Source organism: Chinchilla lanigera, unplaced genomic scaffold (assembly GCF_000276665.1).
Source record: "Chinchilla lanigera isolate Chin_1 unplaced genomic scaffold, ChiLan1.0 scaffold00081, whole genome shotgun sequence".
NCBI lineage: Eukaryota > Metazoa > Chordata > Mammalia > Rodentia > Chinchillidae > Chinchilla > Chinchilla lanigera.
In genome coordinates this window covers 7,252,145-7,275,866 of record NW_004955482.1, presented here as the reverse complement: position 1 = coordinate 7,275,866, position 23,722 = coordinate 7,252,145, and the positions used below count along the sequence as shown (strand labels likewise).

General features: G+C 41.1%; 1 protein-coding gene across 2 annotated transcripts in view; it reads right to left on the bottom strand.

Annotated features, from left to right (window-relative positions):
- Window positions 1-23,722, bottom strand: part of Atp2a2 (ATPase, Ca++ transporting, cardiac muscle, slow twitch 2) — a gene marked incomplete at its 5' end in the record, with an annotated part of 62,419 nt that overhangs the window by 19,888 nt on the left and 18,809 nt on the right. For both annotated transcript variants that reach the window (XR_001230987.1, XM_013503694.1), the window contains 3 exon segments: window positions 2,939-3,403; window positions 5,075-5,160; window positions 6,715-6,795. Coding sequence is in view for 1 of the 2 variants with exons in the window: in XM_013503694.1 (XP_013359148.1) it covers window positions 2,939-3,403; window positions 5,075-5,160; window positions 6,715-6,795 (632 nt within the window).

The following is a 23,722-nucleotide window of genomic DNA, read 5'->3' as shown; positions in this document are numbered from 1 at the left end:
CCTTGCAAGCACAAGGTCTTGAGTTCAATTCCTGGTACCTAAATCAATCAATCAATCTATCAAATATAATGGAATTTAAAACACTGATGGCTCTCAAGCAAAGATTCTAGTTCAGGGTTTGACAAATGAAAAAAGGTCTATCTTCAAGGTTACACACAGCAGGATTCCAAGTACTGCCTGCTATATTTTTCTAACTGGAACAACACCTAAAAACTAAAGTTCACACAACGCATGGTGTTGCACGCCTGTAACCCCAGCACTCAGAAGGCTGAGGCAGGGCGTTTGCCTCAAGTTTGAGGCCAGCCTAAGGTAGTGAGTTCAAGGCCAGCCTAAACTATACAGTGACACCGTCTGAGAAAAACAAAATGAACAAAATTTTAAATCAAACATTTCTTTTTCTTTTTTGGTCTTTTTGAGACAGAGTCTCGCTATGCAGTTCAGGCTGGCCTTGAGCTTACTTTCTAGCCCAGGCTGGTCTCAAATTTGGAAATTCTAGTGTCTCAGCCTCCCAAGTGCTGGGATTACAGTCATGCTCCACCATGTCCAGCCATACAATTTAAAGGAGAATAAGCCGAGTATACAGCTCAGTGGCACAAGCGCCTGCCTAGCAAGCACAAGGTCCTGAGTTTGATTTCTGGTACCTCCCCGCAACCGCAAAAATAAAAGAATAAAAGAACAAAAACATTTTATAATGTAAGTAGGAAATTGAAAAAAAATTTGTTTTTGGGGTTTTTTTTTTGGTACCAGGAATGAAACTCAGACCTTGTGCTTGCCAGGCAGGTGCTTGTGCCACTGAGCTACATCCCCTGCCCGAAAGAAATTTTAAAGATTACAGTTTCACACACTGCTTACTTTCATGAACATAGCAACTGTTCTGAGAAATTAAGCTTCCAAGCTAAGTTTAAACAATCTACTGGGGGAGCTAAATAGTAAACATGAAATCCCTTTCTCTTTCTGAAACCACCCGTTTGACAAAACTGGCTTCTAAAGCAAGACACAGTGGCACACTCCTGTAATCCCAGCACCCAGGAGGCTGAGGCAAGAGGAACATAGAGTTTGAGGCCAGCCTGGGCTCCACAGGGAGTTCAAGGCCACCCTGAACTACATAGTGAGACCCCGTCTCAAAAAACAACACAAAAGAACACAAACCAAAACAGAACAGAACAAGAAAAACCAAACAGACTTCTTTCTAGCCAGTTTACTCCACCTTGCTGTTCCACAGTGAGTTAAACCGTTTTCCCCCGGAAAAGCCTAAGACAAATCTAGACACTGACCGCTTGAGAGGTGCAATGCCCGCATCTGCCCATCACCTCTAAAACTGGGTTGAGTCATCACAAAAATGGGGGGGAGGGGGACTACGCGAGCTTGGGGAAATGTAACTCAAACCACCTTGAGCGGGGCACAGTGGTACATGCCAGGAATCTCACTGCACTGACCACATTAGAGAGACTGAGGCAAGAGGATTCCCTCAAGTTTGAGGCCACCCTGGGCTATGTAGTGACTATAAGGCCAGCCTGAACGACACAGTCAGACCTTGTCTTGAGAAAAAAGAACAAAATCCCACCAATATCATGAACTTGAAGTTAGCAAAATAAACATACACAGGGTTTGAAAAACCTGACGGTAGCTGGGCATGGTGGTACATGCCTGTAATCCCAGCACTCAGGAGGCTGAGGCAGGAGGATCATTTCAAGTTTGAGACTAGCCTGGGCTACATAAGTGAGGTCAAGGCCAGCCTGAACTGCATAGTGAGACCCTGTCTCAAAAAGAGAGGGGGGTAAAAAAAAAAAACAAACCTGAAGATAAAGCCAAGAGATGACAACATCCTTTAATGTCATATAGAATTATTACTTAAAAGGCCTACTCTTGGAAAAACCTAGCACTATTATGCTATATAGTGGGGGCCCCCATTATATGAAGGTACCGATTTGTACTCTACAGAAGACATGTAGTTTTATTTCCCTACATGTATTAGTTGTGAAACTTAGTCCAGCAGTCCTAATATTATTTCTTTACATTCTCCTTTAATACCCATTTTATTAATTTTCTTGCTAATTGATGAGAAATAAAAACTCCGCCACATGTCCCATCTATGCCCAGTATTTACGAGTTGCACGTACTCAGACTACACTGACTTGCACTAGCTTCTTCCAGGTAACATCTAGATAAAGAGAATTTTTCTGAGGCAGGGTCCTGTGTTACCCAGCCTGGCCTCAATCTTATAGGCTCAAGGGAATGTCCTGCTTTAACTTCCTGAGTGTCTAGGTTACAGGCAACACAGCACTGTGCCCCACTTTAAATGAATTCTACAAAAGAATGTGGGCTTAGAGTATAGCTCACTGGTAGAGCACCAATTCCTTAGCAAGAATGACCACTGTATGATGTCCCGGGACTACAAAAATGAAACAAAATAAACCTTAATTATATCATTATTTCTTCAGATCTTTTTTTTTTTCCTTTTTAATGATACTGGGGTCGCTGAACCCGGGGGCTTACACATGCTAGGGAGGCAGTCTACCACTGAGCTTCACCCCCAGCCTTTCTACATTTTATTTTTGAGACACAGTCTCCGTATGTTGTTCAGGCTGGCCTCAAACTTGCAATCCTCCTGCCTAAAAACATAATTCATCGAATACTAATAAATTAGGATTTCAGGTAGGAAGTTAACTAGCTGCTTCCTCTGAAGCTTGTCTGCCGACACAAATACATTTAGAGACAGAAAGCCAAAGAAATACAAAAGCCTCCGGTTAACACCCTGATAGACGTCATCAGCCATGAAGATACCCTCATTTCTTTAGACAGTTTGAAAAATTAAAGTATTAGGTTGCCTCAAGCCTCATACAGAATAATTTTAAATTCTAAACTTTTGATAGCATGAAGGGAGGAGTATTTTTAGGACCAAGAGAAGCACAGGAGAATTTGAAAAGGACTCCCTTACCCTGCATACTGACATCTGGTTTGTAGTAAGAGTACCAGTCTTATCCGAACAGATTACGGAAGTGCAACCGAGGGTTTCCACAGAGGGAAGACTTCGAACAATGGCATTTTTCTTTGCCATTCTGCGAGTTCCAAGGGCCAGACAGGTGGTGATAACAGCAGGCAGGCCCTCAGGGATGGCTGCAACTGCGAGAGCCACTGCAATCTTAAAGTAGTAGATAGCACCTCGGATCCAGGAGCCCCCGTGCACTGGATCATTAAAGTGCCCAATGTTTATGATCCAGACTGCAATGCAAATGACAGAGATGACTTTGGAAAGCTGTTCCCCAAATTCATCCAGTTTCTGCTGAAGAGGCGTTCTCTCCTGTTCTGTGGCCACCATTTCATCTCGGATCTTGCCGATTTCAGTGTTAACTCCAGTTGCTACCACCACTCCCATGGCTTTCCCAGCAGCAATGTTTGTACCCTACGGAGAAGTACAAGAGAACTGGTCACAAGATCAATACATCCACTTAAACAGTACTGACCTGTACAATTCAGACATTGGGTTTTGACCAAGGAACCCAGATTCTTCATCCTACTGTCCTAGGGATGACCCAAGGATGCAGTGACAGTGAACAATCCCTCATGCAGGCAGTGCGATACCTCCTACCTCCCCACACCTGGCTTGGATTCCACAGAACACCTCCCTACTCAGCTCCACACTGATCTGTCTGGGTCTTAGTTCATGATGTGGAACTGCACTTGTAGGCTACCTTTGGACTGTGCAGCACTCCAACCCTTCTGCATTCCCAGGTTTTCAAACTCCACACTACCCTCAGTCTTATGCATTTTCCATCTCTGGCTCCAACAGTACCCTACTTCTGTCAGCTACAGGAAGGGCAATCAGCCCCAAATGGGCTATCTTAAGGGTCAAACACCAGCACGGACTCCGTGCCATCAGTGCGAGTGTTCTCTTTCCACCCCACTTTAATTCCTAGTGTCAAAGTGACACGGCTTTGTTATTTCCACTATAACTCTATGGTGCTGTACTTCCTATGGGCACTTAAGGTCTCCCACTAACCCACAAAAGCCCACTACCTGAAATACCAACCTAGATTGCAAGCAACCAAAATCCATGTATTTTTGCACTGTTTTAAAAAAACTTTCAAATCACCCAAAAAAGTGAAACAGTACAATGAACATCCACATACTCTTCACTCAACTCGCTGGTGTAACATGCTTGCCTCCTCACTTCTCTCCAACACAGCCCTCTTCATCAGAACCACAAACAGCAGCGACATGCACATCATTCTGAAAACACCCTTCGCAAGCTAAAGGCTTTCCCGAACAGATCTGCTTTCCAACCATTCAGATACAGTATGTTCAACCTCATCAGTTTAAATATGTTCAACATCATCAGTTTTTGTCCTTAAAAACTTGCCAGTCAAAACCAAAGACATCTAAGTCATACATCGTACCAGTGAATTTCATTCGTGTCTTTGTTTCAAAGGGGGTGGCGGGACTCTGGGGACTGAACTCAGGACCTGTGCATGCTAAGTGTGTGCTCTACTACTGAGCTACACCCCTGGCTTTGTTAACTAGTATTTTCTAATAGCTAAAACTGAACAAGAGGAGTATTAGTATCCTTTGGAACAAGAGCCAACATTTTTTAAAGTCTGATCACTAAAAGCAGCAAGTAAAAAACAACTATGGACTTTTGAAACTCTGAGACTGTCTTTTTTTTTTTTTTTTAAGTTTTTCTCCGGTACTGGGAACGAAACTCACGACCTTGCACTTGCCAGGCAGGTGCTTTGCCGCTGAGCTAAATCCCCAGCCCGAGACTGTCTTTAAATAAAATACATTTGAAGTCAGGCAAGTGGCACAAACCTCTGATCTCAGCTGTCTGGAAGGCCAAGGCAGGAGGGCTACAAGTTTGAGGCCAACCTAGACAATGTAGGGGACCCTGTCTGAAAATGAATAACTCCCAGTACTCCCTGGATTAAAATCTCAACGTAACCCCCCCGACACACACAAAAAAAGCTTTTGAGGGGCTGGGAGTGTACCTCAGTGGTAGATTATGTATTTAACCTGTGAGGCCCTGGGTTCAATCCTAAGCACCATTAATACCCACCTAAGATTCGATAAAAGCACTTACAGAAAAAAGCATGTTCTTCTTGTCTTGGTTGACAGCCCGTGGGTCAGGGACAGGGTCCGTGTGCTTGATGACTGAAACGGATTCACCTAAACAAGTTGTGGACAGTTAAACCTGGGAACCCTTATCCATACCCATCCATCACCATTGTTAACACACTGTCAGTATGAAAAAGGAACATTCTGAAGAAGAAAACTAGGAAAATTTAGTGATAAAAATTCCACAAAAAATTCCACAGCAAAGACTATCAGGATTAAAAGAAGTACAATTTCAAAATAAAGGAGTTTCGCCTGGTGTGGTGGTGCATGCCCGTGGATTATAGTACTTGGGAAGCTGAGGCAGGAAGACTGCTGTGAGTTTGAGGCCAACCTCAACTATACAGGGAAAAACCCTGTCCCAAAATGACAAAGACAAAAACAAAACAAAACAAAAACGCAACAACCAAACAACAACAACAACAACAAAAAAACTTGGAAATAAAATCCCAATTACTTTCCTTTTCTGGAATAATCACTCAGTTTTATTCTCTGAATACTTAACAAAAAAATGATTCCTCAATGAGCCTATAAATTACAGTACGATTATTTAACAGAAGACACCCTGTTTCTACAGAAACCACCTGAGAATTTCATGCATACAACACAATCACTGCCCTAACATTTATACCCGAACTGCTTGCAGCCTGTTGCTGCTAGAAGTTTTACCAGATAAGCTATTCATCAAAACAAAAAGTCAAGGGAGAAAAAGAAACCCTCAAAATCAAAAAGGGCCAAGGTTATACACTATGGTATTAGCTGCTTTCAAACACTGATCAGATAAATTTCACAGCCTTTAGATTTCCTATTTAATTTGGCTTAACACTGTCCCTAAGTTACTCTGAAAACCTTACTTCTAGTTCACTTGAACCCTCCACCCTACACTGTATCTATATCACAAACATGGCAGAATGTTCCACACAATTATAAATTCAGGAGTGCCAACTCCAGGTAGTGCAACAGTGCCTTTTGGGGCTTACTACTGTTCAATGTATAGCTGCTTGCTGCACGTTATGTGAGATGTACGATTACAACTCTAATGAGGAAAGTTATAGCACCCGCGCCTACTCCTCCTGCCTGGAGGAAGGGCACTGAGTAAGTAATTTGCTTTCCACAGGGTGAGAAAGCAACACTTCAACCTTGAGATTACTACCTTCTGCCAACAAAGGAACAGCCTTTCAAAGAAGTGAACTAGTGATTTTATATTAAAGCCAAACTATTTTTTAACTAAAAAGATAAACAGGGACCAGGAGGTAACAGCCTTTTAAACCCATATTAGATGGCTGGGCGTGGTGGCACACACCTGTAATTCCAGCACTCGGGAGGCTGAAGCAGGAGGATCCTTGCGAGTTCGAGGCCAGCCTGGGCTACAAAGTGAGCTCAAGGCCAGCCTGAACTGCTGTGAGACCTTGTGTCAAAAATACCAAAAAAACAAAAACAAAAACAAAAACAAACCCAAAAAACCCCACCCATACTAGCACAAAGCCTAACTGATAAAGCACTAAGAAAACAAGTATCTTCAGATGGGTGGGACAATGAAGGGGATGGTGGGGAAGAGCTGACTATACTGGCGTGGACATGGCAAAGCGAGATTTCATTAATACTTACCAGTGAGAATAGACTGGTCAACTCTTAGAGTTGTAGACTTGATGGAAGTTAATCTTATATCAGCAGGAACTTTGTCACCAACTAATTGGGGGGGGAAAGAAGAGAAAGGCAGCTAAAGTCAACTTCTGTTACATAAAGATGAGTTTGTTTCCAAATCAAACACAACTCTTAAAGAAAATAAACAACCAATATACAGCACAGTGTCAGGGTTGGTGGCGCATAATTGTAACCCTCCCACTCTGGGAGGGTAAGTCAGTAGCACTGCAAGTTCGAACCCAGTCTGGGTTAAGAATGTAGCTCAGAGCAAAGGTCCTGTGTTCAACCCCCCACTGTCAAGCAAGCAACCATGTAAAACAACCATGACTGCTAGACAGACAGGCAGACAGAGAGGAAAAATCTGCCAAACAGCTAAGACGGTTAACCTATCTCAGGCGCAAAGATGGTGATACTTGTGAAAACTTTTTTTTTTCCTTTGAGACCAGGTTATACTATGCAGTTCAGGCTGCCTTACACTCACTATGTAGCCCAAACTGGCCTCAAACTCAAAGTGATCCTCCTGCCTCAGCTTTCTGAATACTGGGACTATAGGTGTGTGCCACCATGCCCAACTGGGAAAGCCTTTAAATACACTGTATTCTACAAATGCTTTTGCTGGGCATGGTAGCACATATGGGAGGCTGAGGCAGGAGGATCTCTGAGTTTGAGGCCAGCCTGAATTATATGATGAGACCCTGTCTAAAAGAAAGAAAATAAATAAGTAAAATTAAAATTAAAATGTTCAGCTATATATGCTCAAATGTGGAAGCATCCATTTTGAATACTTTGCCAGAATTACAGTATGGCCTGTGCCACAGGCTTGGCTTCTTTTTTAAATAGTGACTTATGTATGCATTTATTTGTTTATTTTTGAGAGTGTCTTGCTATGTAGTTCAGGCTGGCCTTGAGCTATGTAGCTCAGGTTGCCCTCAAGCTCATGGCAATCCTCCTGCCTCAGCCTCATCCAGCAAGGGCACTCTTTGAAAAGATGTTAATTCACACAAAACAAATGTAACATTAAATTATACAAACAAAAAGTGTGAAGGTAGACCGAATCAGCAAGGATGTATGCAAAGATTCTTATACAGATGACTATAAAATATGGAAATTCCCCAATTTTAGTAAGTTAGGCAACTCACTAGGTATGTGTGCCCGGTCATTAAAAATCCTGTCTGTGCAGCTGATCAGGGAAACTCTGGAGGTACAGTGTAAACATTCTATGTCGGGTAGGAGCAACAGATTTAGTATTCGTGACTCAGCAAGCCTCTCAGGGTTTGTAGCCACCTGTTTATGTTGCTAAGTACAAAGCAACAACTACTGCAAACTTTGGTGGGCAAACTGGCAATCTATTATCAAAACTGCAAAGCACCATGATTTTGCCGCATTATCCTGCAGACATTGCTCAAGGTTATATAGTTAACTTATAGCAGTTTTTGTTAACATTAGAAAGATGAGATAACTCTCCTCACACTTAAGTGAAAACTTCCTCTAAGATACATTGTACACTGAGTAAGGAAAAACAAGATGTCAATGGTACTTCTGGGGCTGCCAGCAGCATAAAGAAATACCTCTGGGAAGGTGAAACCAACTGGTAACACTGGGTTGCTGGGGATGGGGAGAGAGAGACGGTTCACCTTATACCCTCTGTACTTTTTGAAATATGAATTTGCAAATAAATGAATAAATCTCTTACACTATGTCAGCCAAGGCAGCCTTCTTTTCTGGGCTATAAAGATCCTTCAATAGCTCTCACCAGGTCCACAACTTAGCCTAGAAACTTCCTTAGTGTATATAAAGTAAAAGGCCATAAAACACACCCAATACCAGGTAAAGGCGATGTCTCACATACAACCTGAGAACATCCTCTCTAGAGATTCAAATATTGCTCAGTAAGTGCACATCTGCATGAAAACAATTTTATATTACTAAGTATGGGGTGGGGAAAAAAAAAAAGTACAGGGTGGGGTTGCAACATGATGGTAAAGTACTTACCTAGTATGAGTGTAAGCTCTGAGGTCAATCCCTAGCACTGCCCCAAAAAACCTCCATCCCCTCCACACCCCAGTATAGAACAGCTTTCTAGAACTTTCTAAACAGTAACTAAAGAGGTTTTTTAAGTATCTAATGCATGAACAGCTCAAAAAAAGGTTTCAAGTCAAATCTTCATTTTCCAGATGTACCCTACTGTTATGGTTTATGTCTGTGGGTCCCCCCAATGCCTCATGAGGACCTGGGGCAGGCTATTAAGAGTTGAATGATTATGGGTGTGAGAGATACACCCGCCCTGGATTGGATAGTTTGCATATGTAAGGGAGAGGAAGAAGCTGCTTGGGGGCATTCCTCCCCCATTCCACGCTGGTGGGTGCTTGCAGCTTAGCTGTGTGCTGCCGCCCTGAGATGCAGCCCTCTGCAATGTGCCACTCTGCCTTATAATCTGCCAAGTACGGATTGAAACTTCCACGAACTGTAAGCGAAATAAACCTTTCCTTCCTTAATTTTGGGCGTCAGGTATTTTGTCCCAGCAGCGAGAAAAAAGTAACCAAGACACCTACAAACTGAATTATATTACCCATCACAGGTTATACATAAAATGGCAAAATAGCATCCAATCCAAGAAATGAACACTGGACTTGTTAAACTTTCCATTTAGTTCCAACTGTTCTGTACTTAAGAGCTTTCAAATTCAAGAATACAGCTTGCTTTTTAAAGCTCGGCATGAAACAACCCTACAGCCTTTGTAGGCAATGTGCAGAAAGAGTCTATCAATGAGTGATCTCAGGAGGCAAAGACTGTCCTCATATTTGACTGCAGGGACACCTAGGTAGGATGAAATTCCTGCTGGAAATGCTTATGCAATGAACAGCAATATTCCAACGAAATAAACTAGAGCCTTTCATTTTCACAAAATTCTGCTCATGCTTAGCAACACATCGAACAGATGATTAAGACAAAGTAATCATATTCTGAACCTCAGTGACCTTCAACAAGCTAAAATGCCCTATTGACACAGTAATTTAAAACCAAAGTGTGTTTTCCTGTTTTACTTCTGCCTATCAAAACCAGCTTCTAAACGCCCTTGAACATTGTGAAATGAGTCCAAGCTCAATGGTACGTATTATGACCCTAAATGAAAAATTTTCAAATGTCTTCTGATGTCTGGGGCGATTTATATCAAAATCCTGCAAGAGGCAGAAAGACTTCTGCCCAATGTAGCACAGAGGTCCTCAATCTATTAGACTTCTGTAGTAACTGTGTAAGTTTCATATACAGCGCTGATAGAGCATTTGCTTAAGCACACAGGCAGCCTTTGGCTTGATCTCTACCATTGCAAATAAAAACAGCCAGGTGTGGTGGTGGACACCTGTAATCCCAGCACTTGGGGAGGCTGAGGCAGGAGGATTGCTGTGATTTTGAGGCCAGCCTGGGCTACAAAATGAGTTGAGGGCCAGCCTAAACTGCATAGGGAAACCCTGTCTCAAAAAGACAAACAAATAAACAAATTTAAAAAAAAACAAAAAACAAAAAACAGAAGTGAACACACACAAAAAAAGCCAGGTATAGTGTAACATGCCAGTAATCTCAGCTACAGAACTTGACTGAGGCAGGAAGATCACAACTTTGAGGTCAGCCTGGGCAAAACTAGTAAGATCTTGTTTCAAAAAATAAAAACAGCTGGGCATTGTGGCACATGTCTGTAATCCCAGCACTCGGGAGGCTGAAGCAGGAGGATCACTGCAAGTTAGAGGCCAGCCTGAGCTACTAACTGAATTCAAGGCCAGCCTGAACTACAAAGTGAAATGCTATCTCAAAAATGTAAAAGGAAGGAAGGAAGGAGGGAAGGAGGGAGGGAGGGAGGGAGGGAGGGAGGGAAGGAAGGAAGGAAGAAAAGAAAGAAAGAGAAAGAAAGAAAGAAAGAAAGAAAGAAAGAAAGAAAAGAAAAGAAAAGAAAAGAAAAGAAAAGAAAAGAAAAGAAAAGAAAAGAAAAGAAAAGAAAAGAAAAGAAAAGAAAAGAAGCGTGCTTCTAGTTCACTACTCTCTGGGTTCAATGGGGGAGGATGTATTTTCAGGCAGTAACTACCAAAGTTAAATTTCTTGGGTGACACGGCTAACATTATCAGAGTAAGGTAGTACAAATACTATATAGATATGCTATATTGATATATATCTATATACATATATACTACATATATCTATTACACGTGCCATGTATCTATATATATGTTACATGAAATATTTATGGTAGCATTATAAAAAAAAAAAAAAAATCAACTACTTTTCCTAAAGGTCTAAATGTATGAAGAGTGTCTGCTCTATAGGAAGTATACTGATACACACAAGTTGATCAAATACTGAGGATGAATGTCCCAAATGTCAAATGGCAAAACAAATGACTTGGGAAGTTCTTAAATTCTTGTCAACTTTTCTTCCATCTCACAGCTGCCATTCTAATTGTTCCACAAATAAATTTTTAGGAATTGAAAGCTATGAAAAAGTTAATACAGGAGGGCTTTCATGAACCCCTTTTCAAAAGTACATACAGTTCAATGCACTTGAAGTGAAGTCTAGGAATCCACTTAAAAGAATTTCCAAAAATCACTAAAAAATTAAGTAAAACTGGCCAGGCATGGTATGTGCATGCCTGTAATTCCAGCACTCAGAAGGCTGAGGCAGGAGGATAAGGCAGGAGGATCACCCTGAGGCCACCCTAGATTACACAGTGAGTTCAAGGCCATCCTGAACTACATAGTGAGACCCTGTCTCAAAACAAAACTGTTTAGGCCAGGGAGGATAGCTCAGCAGCACAAGTGCCTGCCTGGCAAGCGCAAGGTCCTGAGTTCAATTCCTGGTACCAAAAAAAAAACCCCAAAAAAAAAAAAAAAAAAAAAAAATTTTTTAAAAAAAAAAAAAAAAAAAAAGAGCAAAAACTAAAAACCACCTTGTTTGCAACAGCCTCTACAATATACCTAACATCAGCTCTAGGCTAAGAGGTCTTTAACTCCAGCACTTGTAAAACGCCTACCTTAAAATAGTTATGATTCCCTTTGTTATATTAAAAGCCAATCTCTTTGTAACATACTGAAGAAACATAAATACAAACAGGCTTTTAAAACTTGCTGTATTCTAACATTTTCTTAGCTGACAGAATACGTGTGTGTGTCCCCCCTCCTCCAGTACTGGGTATCGAACTCACGACCTCACGCTTGCCAGGGAGGCGCTCTGCTGCTGAGCTAAACCGCCAGCACCTCAGAATACATTGTCTTAACCAACCTACATTCTGCTTTTATGGAGAGTGGCTAAAGCCCAAGAAGTAAAACAAGTCTTGCCTAAGGAAGTTTCACTTAACTGAGATTCTGCTTAATTCTTGCTTTTGGTAACAGAGTCCATTTAGAATGGACACGTGGACAGATCACAAAGCAGGTTCTGTTAAAGAGTTAAAAGACCCATGCTCTGGGGATTTAGCTCAGAAGCACAGTGCCTGCCTGGCAAGAGCAAAGTCGTTCGTTCGATTCCTGGTACTGGAAAAAAAATTAAAAAAATAAAAAAACAAAAGACCCATGAAAGTGAAGACTCACCAAACAATTTTCCAACTAAGACAAAAATGATTTCCTTTTGTCAGCAGGCTTTCAGGAGTTCAGACATATGGTCTGTGCCTAAGGAGCAGGCAGAGATGTTCCAAGGATCAATCTGGTAACACACCCCTGACGGGGCCTGTCAATGCCCTCAGGGCAAGTACTAGTGGAAAATCCTACCACCTGCCAAGGGAAAACACTGCAATTTTTTCCTCCAAAGTTTTTCTGTCACTACGTTTTTCTACCTCTGCGTTGAAGTAGATGTAATTAAAGTATAATCTATTATCAACTCTCTTCCATTTGTTTAACATATTGACAATTTTCAAACTCAGCTCTTGGAGCCCTTACTCCTTAGCTCTTTACATCACAAGTATTTCCACAATGAACCAAATCCTCTGAGCAGTGGAACAGTGAGATAGCACAGTGGCACATGTGCCTGCCTGGCAAGTGCAATGCCCTGAGTTCAATTCCCAGTACCCCCAAAAAATCCTGAGTATAGGTTAGGAGTCATGTTTGGTGCATGTAACGGCCAATTAAATTACTGCCAGGCGTGGTGGCGAACACATGTAATCACAGCATTTGGGAGGCTGAGGCAGGAGGATCATTGTGAGTTCGAGACCAGCCTGGGCTACAAAGTCAGCTCAAGGCCAGCCTGAACTGCATAGAGAGACCCTGTCTCAAAAAGACAAAAAAAAAAATTTAATTTGCCACATTTTAGAACTGAAAGCAAGCTTTCTTTACCTAACAAGGAGTACGTGTAACAATTTCTATCACTTACGTCAAATACTGACATTTAAAATAGTACTTACAAAAAAATAAATAAAATAAAACAGTACTTACTCAGAAAATCCTTATCAATTTTAAGTGTAAACTTTAAAAAATTTAATTCACTGTGGAAAATCCCACCAGATACTTATTAAAATCTTTTCTGAGAAAAAACTGTAAGATCAGTTGTTGTCTCAAAAATGCCACTACTTAAAAAATGAAAACAAAAACAAAAAGCATTACTGGTTCAGTTTAAATAGCTCCTAAGAAAAGCAAGTCATAATAAAATTAATTACTCTAAATTTAAGCACTTAACTGTGACTCAAACATTTTCAGTTTCCAACTTAAGTCATAAATTGTGCAGTGATGCAAAAAATGAATGAAATTCTTCACTAGAGAAGACCTCTGCTAACTCCAAACAATTTCCAGGCCTCAGGGTAAAAGGGAAGAAATATTGCAAAACACCAACCATGGCGGAATGTTTGCTCCCAGTATGGCTTTTTGGTAGTATACTCTCTTTTTAATGTGCTCTCAAACCCAGAACCACAACCGTGGCAGTCATGCGTGTACCACCAGTGGTTCAAGATGCCTGTCTGCAAGACACACTGCATTTAAAACTGCGAACATGAGCCAGGCGTGGTGGCACACACCTGTAATCCCAGCACTGGGATGAGCACTGCGAGTTGGAGGCCAGCCTGAATTCAGTGAGATCATTGTCTTAAAAAAAAAGAAAGAAAAGCTAGGCATGGTGCACACCTGTAATCACTGCACTCAGAGGCCAAGGCAGGAGGACAGTTGGGAGTTTAAGACCAGCCTGGACTACAAAGTGAGCTCAAGGCCAACCTAAACTGCATAGTGAGACCCTGTCTCAAAAAGACAAAAAAAAAAAAAAAAAAAAAAAGCAAACGTAGCTTGGGGCAGCAGCACGTTGTAATCACAGCATTCTGAAAGAGTGAGGCAAAATGGCTGCAAGTTCCAGCCCAGCCTGAGCAACTTAGCAAGACCCTGTCTCAAAATTAAAAACAAAAAGGGGGCGGGGCGGGGGGGGGAGAAGGGTGGCACAAATGTGAAAACACTGTCAGGTATAAAATCTTTCAGTAGTTTCTTCCTACTATACTTGAGCTAAAGGTTAGTCTCTCAATCCAGGTTTGTAAGATTACCAGCTGCTGTAAACCTCTGGCCTCCGGGATTCAAACAACGGCCCTCTGTTTGTCAGTGCTTTCTGGTCTTTACATGCTCTCCCTTCTCCCTCTCCAAACAGGGAGGCTTTCCCCAACTCCCAGATCAGGCTGGAGTCCATTTCAACAGGCCAAGTGTGTCCTTTGCCAACACTGTTTTGATGTACTTTTCCCACCAGACCAAGAGGTGCAAAAAGACAAAACTAATAGGACACCACTGATTTCTCAGCCGTCAGCAATGGACCATGAGATACAGTAGTTGTCAAAGTATTTATCCACAAATAACGAGTACTTGCAGCACACACATTTCCTTTACATACAGTCATTAAGGGACTTACAGTTACTACCAAGGTGAAGAATGTTACAAACCTAGAAAGGGTGAAAAATCAGGATCAAAAGAAATCTGAGACTTGGTTGACTTAAATGAGGTTTAGTAACAACGACAGTTGTTTAAGTGGGGTGTGGTAGTGCACACTTGTAATTCTAGCACTCAAAAGGCAGGATCATCATAAATTCAGAGGCCAGCCTCTGGGCTACAAAGTGAGCTCAAGGCCAGCCTGAACTGCATAGTAAGACCCCGTTTCAAAAAGACAAAAAGACTAAAAATAAAAACCAGACAAGCATAGTTTGTGTCATAAGGAACAGTTTATAATATAAAGTGACTAAAAACTGGAATAGCTGGTCCCATGCAAACAAGGTTCTAATTACTACAGGTATCAGAGGCAGCCAGGAATCTCAACTGAGATGTAGAGGCCACCATATCTACCTCACAGATTTTTTAACCACCAAGTAAAACATGCTTTAAGGGTGAAACTCAATCCTCTCCTTCCCTTCATCCAACAAATACCCATGAGGCTGCTAACAGCATTTCTTATACATAACACTTACTAAAACTTCATTTTAAAAATTCAGGGCCGGGGATATAGTTCAGGATACAAGTGCCTGCCTGGCAATTGCAAGGTCCTGAGTTCAATTCCCGGTGCCAAAAAAAAAAGTTAAAAAATAAATAAATAAAATAAAAATAAAAATTGAGACCTCATTTTACATTAGAATGTATAGAACTTTTTTGGCGGTATATTAATTATTATTACAACTTGGAGAATGCTGCTTCTACATTGGGAATTGCTGTAGGATTTATGGATCATTAGTTCAATCTTCACAAAGGTGGTACTATTAACTTCATTTCCAGTTTATAAATGAGGCACTTGGGCTGGGGGTATAGCTCAGTGGCACAGCACCTGCCTGACAAGTGCGAAGTTCTAAGTTCGATTCCTAGGCACCTTGCAGGATCACACTATTTTACAGTCATACTAGGAGCTGCATCTCCAATTTCAGGCCCATCTAATTTTGCCTATCACAGGGTCAACACCACTGAGCACCATCTTTTACATCTGCAGGACAAGCAGTATTCCCTACAAAAATATACTATTCCCACAAATTTACAAGGTGTGGCAGAAAAATAAAGCAAGCATTTAAATTTAAAGAAGATTCATTTACACTGTCCCTCTCCAAGTATTCTCCAAATCCCTGCAAACACACTATCCCATCATTCTTTTTGTTTGTTTTTTTTTTTTTTTTTTTGATCTTTTGGAGACAAGGTCTCACTATGCAGTTCAGGTTGGCCTTGCGCTCACTTTGTAGCCCAGGCTGGTCTCGAACTCACAACAATCCTCCTGCCTCAGCCTCCCTACTGCTGTGATTAAGGCGTGCACCACCATGCCCGGCTTTCTTTCTTTTTTTTGAGACAGGGTCTCACTATACAGGCTAGGCTGGCCTTGAACTCATGGGGATCCTCCTGCCTCAGCCTCCTGAGTGCTGGGATTACAGGCATGTGCCACCATGCCCAGCCCCTATCCCATCATTCTTGCAACTTCTGAAACCATTCTGGAAATCCTTTCATGAGTCCTTAGTTGCACTGTGGTGGTTGCCTCAATGTCCTGAATCGATTCGAAAACCTTTACCTTTCATGGGCATCTTAACTCTGGTAAAAGGCCAAAGTCCCACAATGCCAATTCTGGTGGATGCGGGCACACTGCAGTGTTTTTAGGAGAAGCTTTTCTGTTGAGCAGCATTCAGCAGCAGCATTCACCATACATTTTTTGATCACCCCTCATTAAGACACTCATGAGAAAGGATGTTATTTTATGTTAATATGTTTTACTGTAGTGAATCATTTTAAACATTTACTGTAGATTTGACCACACTTCATATCCCTGCCATTTCTCCATATTCCAAATTCTATAACAGTTCTATCACTGACAAGTCCAAGCATTTTGCATGTTTTGCAAAAATAATATTGTCTTCAGTATCTTACACTTAGGAAAAGTGCCAACCCCTACCATATACCTTATTTTTTCCAAAATCTAAATTTCAGTGGCACAACTAGAAAGGCTGAAATTTACTGGTACTGTAACTACCACTGAGTCATGGGGAGCAGGGAGGAGATTACAGGAAAACAGGAAATGCCAGCCCCATGAAATCAGGTCAGGCTCCAAGACCAACTGGTACATCATGGTAAGAGATTAGGGAGACCTTCCCAGAGTTCCAACGTCTTAGCTATCCTGACAGTGCTGGAGATCTTAAATCTCAAAACTCTACCTGTACACATCTACACAGACTTTGTTTTAGATTATTTTACTTTTCTGCTTATATATAAAGTCTTAAAATGAAGAATTTACATCTGTTTTAGAAATACAGATGTTGGGCCAGGGATATAGCTCAGTGGCATAGTGCCTCCCTGCCTAGTGCAAGGTCCTGAGTTTGACTGCCGGCATCAAAAGAACAAAGAAAAGAAGGGAAAAAAAAAGAAAGAAAAGAAAAAGAAATAGAGATGTTAACCTCAGAACTGACAAAATATATAGTATTCCTATCTTGATACACATTTATTTTAGACCTACATCTCTAGTTTTGTATTCCACTCCCCTTATGAAACAACTCCAGAGGCTGGGGATTTAGCTCAGCAGCACAGCACCTGCCTGGCAAGCTCAAGGTCGTGAGTTTGATTACCGGTACCGGAAAAAAGAAAAGAAAAGAAACAACTCCACATGAGGAAAAAGCTGAAAGGGGACAAACACGCTCGCAGTTTTTTTGGTCTGTATTTCTTTGCTTTTACTTCTCTAACCTACGTACAAGATTTTAAGGAAAGGGGGATGGGGATATAGCTCAGCTGCACAGCGCCTGCCTGGCAAGCTCAAGGTCCTGCGTTCAATTCCCAGTACCCACACACACACAAAAAAAGATTTTAAGAAACAGTAAAAACTTTATTTTAGTAAGGTCTTATCAGCATTATGTCAACTGCATAAAGCAGATTGGCAATTACACTAACCAATTTCAGTGTTTAAACCCAAAAGCTAGAATGGGGCAGACATCAAGGTTAAGCAGGCAAATAAACCTTTTGAAATTATGCACAAGATTTAAACAACTTTAGAGAGCACCCATAGATTTCATTAATTCTCAAAAGGACTATGACCTAGAAATGATTTAAGAAATGATTTAGAGCTATCTGGGAACTTGTTAGAAATACAGAATAATCAGGACCATTTCAGACCTAAAAAAACAAATGAACATTTTTTTAGAAAGTTCCCAGGTGATTCCTATGCACATCGTATTACTCTAGGTATGCGAAATTGCTGACCAAATCTTCACGCTTTTTAAAAATAGCTTTTACATTTTTGAGATTTTATACAGAGACTGTCTATGGAGCACTCAAAGTATTTACCAGATTTGCAGGGTGTGATGGTGCATGCATATAATCCTAGCACCCAGAATGCTGAGACAGGAGGACCAAGCTGGGCAATATAGTGAGTTCAAGGCCAGCCTGTACAAAGCAAGACCCTGTCCCCGCCGTTACTTTTACCTTTATAAAACCAATCTGACAGCTTCTCTGTATGCCAGTGTATGCAACCACACCCAGTTCTCCACTGCTTTCTAAAAGCAAATTCCAAGACAAATGTATCATACTACGTGAATAAATTAAACATACTTCAGAGCTAGAAAGCTACAGAAGAGTCTATTCTATCCTGATACAGAGGCATGCCCCCATATTCCCAGCTACTCTGGAAGCTAATATGGGAGGGTAGGGAGTTTAAGGCCAGCCCAAGCAAGCTAGTCAAACCTCCCAAGAGTTTGCTCTGATCACCTGATTCTGTAGAGGAGGATTTGCTTTGTCCAGTGTCATCCAGGTTTTGGTACATTAACTGAGTCATGTATTTCACAACTTTGCCTTTTACTCAATTGTTTTAAAAAGTTACTTTATATTATGTTAACCAAACCTTACTACAAGTTAACTATGAAGTTAAGCATTTTCTCTCCCTTTCATGAAGTTTAAGAATTATTCTTTGCATTCTTTAAAAAATGTTCTTATAGAAATTTTAATGCAAATGCCAATTTTATGTTTCAATTGTGTTATTTCAATCACTTACATAATCTTAAAAACATGACTCACTCCACAGTATGCCACAGGACAGAAGTCATCTGAGGATATTTATGTCCTCGTGCTACTAGTCAACTATGGGTTACCAGGATACATGAAGTTTGTTTCAAACAATCCTGAAAACAGTGCCTCTGAGAAGTCAATAAATAACCCCCCAGGGTAAACGCTTAAACCCCCCAAAATTCTCTTAAGACCCTATTTTGTCTATTGTATCTCAATTCACTTTTTTTTTTTTTTAGTACTAGGAATTGAGCTCAGAACTTTGTGCTTGCCAGGCAGGTGCTGTGCCAGGGGGGCGCTGTATCACTGAGCTATATCCCTGGCCTCTTTTTTTTTTTTAATAATTTTTTTTCCCCCCAGTACCGGGAATCAAACTCACGACCTTGTACTTGCTAGGCAGGCACTGTGCGGCTGAGCTAAATCCCCAGCCCCTATCCCTGGCCTCTTGATTTACTTTTGTAGCACTTAGTAAATACACAAAATTTTAAAGAGTACTGATGTCTACTTCTTTTAAGATTATACACAATTGCCAGGCATGGTGGCACATGCCTATAACCCCAGCACTTGGGAGGCTAAGGCAGGAGGATCGCTTGACTTCAAGGCAAGCCTGGGCTACACAGTGAATGCAAGGCCAACCTGAACTACATAGTGAGACCCTGCCTCAAAAAAAAAATTAAAAAAAAAAAAAAAAAAAAGTATATACAATTTTACTATTTTTTTCTGTTTCCATCTATAGAGAAATATTTTCTGGGCATGGTAAAATTACCATGGCTTCATAAGGGGTCGTTATCTTTGTAATTTCTCTTTGCTACATCACTTTTATTTGGCTCCAGTGTACTTGAATACTTTAGTAATACTGGTAATACTTTAGGTTCAGATAAACCATTTACAATACATGCTGACACAACTGGGTATGATGGCATATGCCTATAATCCCAGCACACTGAAGGCTGAGGCAGGTCACCCTGAGGGCGAGATCAGCCTGGACTATATAAGGTAAGTTTTAAATGCCAGCCTGAACTACAAAGCACAAATGTCTTAAAAAAAAAAAAAAAAAAAAAAAGAATAAAACAGAACCCAGAAAGAACCAGAAGAGACCCAGAATAGCAAAAGCAATCCTGGGTAACAACAAGAGCAAAGTGGGAGGCCTCACAATCCTGGATTTGAAGTTGTACCACAAAGCTACAGTGATAGACCCATATCTCTCACCATGTCTCACTAATCTAAGATCAAAATGGATCAAAGATCTAAATATTAAAATAGAAACAATCTGCTGAAAGATAAAACAGATATAACTCTTAAGGTCATAGGTGTGAGACAAAGGACTTTCCAGCTGCACAGGAAACAGTACCAAGAATCAACAAATGAGACCGTATCAAATTAAAAAGCTTCTACACAGCAAAAGAAGCAACCAACAGAATGGAGAGGCAACTTACAGAATGGGAAAAAAATCCTTGCCAGCTATTCCTCAGACATGACTAATATCTAGAATATAAAGGACTCAAAAAACTTAAGACTGTCCTCAAGAAAGCACCATCAAAACATGGGCAAGTGGGGCTGGGGATATAGCTCAGCAGCATAAGCGCCTGCCTGGCAAGAGCAAGGTCATGAGTTCAATTCCTGGTACAAAAAAAAAAAAAAAAGGGCAAGTGAAATGAAGACATCTCAGTAGTACATATAGCCAACAAACACATGAAGTTTTTCATTGCTGACCATTACAAAAATGAAAATTAAAACAAAACCAAGATTCCATCTTACCAGAGAGAGAATGGCTGCCAAAAAGTGAATAACAAACGCAGGCAAAGGCTGGGGGGATACCCCTTATACATCCTTGTTGAGAACGTAAACTAGTACAAATGTAAATGACTTTGGAAATTAGTATGGAGATTTCCTAGAAAACTAAAACTAGAAATTCCATTTGACCCAGCTAGTCTCCTTTTAGGTATCTCCCAAGAGTTAAAGACATCAAGGGGCTGGGGATTTAGCTCAGTGGCAAACGCGCCTGTCTGGCAAGCGCAAGGTTGTGAGTTCGGTTCCCGGTTCCGGAGAAAAACCAAAAACCAAAAAAAAAAAAAAGAGTTAAAGACATCATATTACAGAGCTGGGCATGGTGGCACATACCTGTAATCCCAGTACACAGAACAGAAGGGTGAGGTAGGAGGATTGCTAATAGTTTGAGACTAGCCTGGGCTATATATATAGTGAGTTAGAGGGCAGCCTGAACCATATCCCTGTCTCAAAAAAAAAAAAAAAAAGATATATTACAGTGATACGTATATACCCACGTTTATAGCAGCATAATTCATAAGAGTTAAATCTTGGAAGTAGCCAATCTATGTCCATCAACAGATAAACGAATAAAGAAAACACGATATTTATAGATAATGGAGTACTACTCAGTCACAAAGAAAGATAAGCTTGAAACATTTGTAGGAAAATGGATGCACCGAGATCATGTCAGTGAAGTAAATCAGACATAAAGTTTAAATATTGCATGATTTCTCTTATATGAGAAACCCAAAATACAAAGATCAGGACAGAAACTAAAAAGTAGGGAGAAAGATCTCAAGTGGGAAGACGAAAAAAGAAGGACAAGAGCCAGGCATGATGACACACGCCTGTAACCCCAGCACTCGGGAGGCTGAGGCAGGACGATCATTGTGAGTTTGAGGCCAGCCTGGGCTACAAAGTGAGCTCAAGGCCAGCCTGAACTGCATAGCAAAAAGACAAAAAATAAAAGAAGGGAAGAATGGGTGGAAAAGGAGATATGTTCATATACCAATTCCCACCAAGAATGTAATCATTGTGTACTGAAAACATGTACTAATAAATAAAACAAAACAAAAAAATTATGAAAAGGACTCTTTGTAGCAATGTCCAGAAAAAGTAAATCCACAAAAAGAAAAAGTAAACTGGTTGCAAGGGACCCAGGTGAGGAAGACAAAAAAAAGCAAGTAATTGGGATGGAATTTCTTTTTGAGGATGAAAACATTCTGGACTAGTGATGAGGACTGCACACCTCTGTCAATATACTAGAACTGAACTGTGTATTTTTTTTTTTTCCTTAAAAAAAAAAAAAAAAAACAAAACTTAAAAAAAAAAAAACAAAACAGGGTTTCATTGTATAGTCCAGGCTGGCCTTGACTCACACCAATTTTCCTGCCTCAGCTTCCAGAGTACTGAAATTACAGATGTACATCACAACCCCTGCCCTAATTGTGTATTTTAAAAGGATAAATTGAGCCTGGAGTGCAGCTCAGCAGCACAGCACCTGCCTGGCAAGCGTGAGGCCCTGAGTTCCATTCCAAGGATCCCCAACCCCGAAAATGGGTAAATTGTATGGCACATGCATTTCATTTCAATAAAGCAAAATAAATGGCTGCTGGGCATGGGGAACATGCCCATAATCTGAGTACTCAGGAGGCTGCCTGGACTACATAAGTCCAAGGCCAACCAGAGCTACAAAGTTACACCGTGTCTCAAAGTACAGGTGTAGCTGTGGCCAAACAAAAACAAAAACAAAAAACAAAAAAAGGGGCCTGGGCAACAACATATGACTAATATTTTTATATGTTATACAGACATTTACCAAGCATATTGTATATCATCTGGCAAATTAGCTGTAGTTGAAGGCAGATGCAATAAATCATAAAGACTCATTTACAGAATTTTAAAATGTGAACATGAAGGGTGTGGTGGCACACACTTGTAATGACAGGACTCAGGAGGCTGAGGCAGGAGGATTACGGAGTTTGAGATAAGCCTCTGCTACACAGAGTTCAAGGCTACCCTGAACTATGTAAGGAAACCCTGTCTCAAAAAACCAAAGGAGAAAAAGAAAAAAAAGAAGAACTGCCTAAGAGGCTGGGAGTGAGCTCAGCAAGCACCAGGGCACCTGTCCAGCATGCACAAGGCCAGAGTTAGATCCCCAATACCTGCAGAAAATGGAAATTATGTAAGTTAGCAGGAGTTATACAATGCAAAATCTATTAGGTGAAAGAACTCTGTATTTCAAGTGCAGTGGGAAAACCACTTAAGGATTTTTAGCAGATGAATAAATGACATGCCTTTTTAAAAAACCACTCTGGCTGTTGTGCTGAACGGACTGGAAGACAACGACAGCTGGAGTTCCTTAGCAAAGGATGACAATCCCAGTGTGAGTGGACAACCTGACTGAGGAGGCAGAGACATTCAAACACTTGGGTATTTTGTGGTCCAGTCAATGGTCGCAGAGACAAATCAGAGGGTAAGAAAGGGAAGAATCAAGAAGACCCAAGTTTCTCGCAATCAACTAGTTTGTTAGAACGACTTACTAGAATGGAAAAGACTGGGGAACTGGAATGTAGAAGACAAAAAAACCCAAAACCACCCACACTGAAAAGAAGCTGGCCTTAGTTTATTTCTTCAAAAGAGATGATGCCTTGTAGTAAGGCTCCAGCTTCCTGTGTGTTGTTGATCATTGTCCTCTACTGATGTAAAGGAAGGAGAAACACTGTAGGGTAAATTAAGTCTTTGTGTAGACCCAATACATGGAAATAGCCCAGCCAGCAAAAAACGTTGTTTGAGATGCTGAGTGCGTATTCCCAGGTAGAGCTGGACAAATGGTAAACACACAGTCAAACCAAAGCTCACACAAACATTTAGACAAGGGTATCTGCAACCCCACCTACCATGTATTTATGGAAAGACAAAACTACTTTCTTTTCTTCTTTCTCCAAGTATCATTTTTGGACGTAGGGTTTTATTGTTTTTTTTTTTTTTTTTTTTTTTTTGGTTTTGGTTTTTCTCCAGTACCGGGAACCGAACTCACAACCTTGCGCTTACCAGGCAGGTGCTTTGCCGCTGAGCCAAATCCCCAGCCCTAGAGCGCCGGACTTCGGACTGGCGGCTCACTCCCAGCCCTGTAGGCCCCCGGAAGGAGGGCGCACAGGGAGCCACGGGCGGGGAGCGCCGGTCTTCCGGCTGGATAGCTTCCTGCCTCGTAGGCCCCCGGAGGGAGGGCCCCCAGTGCACGGGGAGCCTCGGGC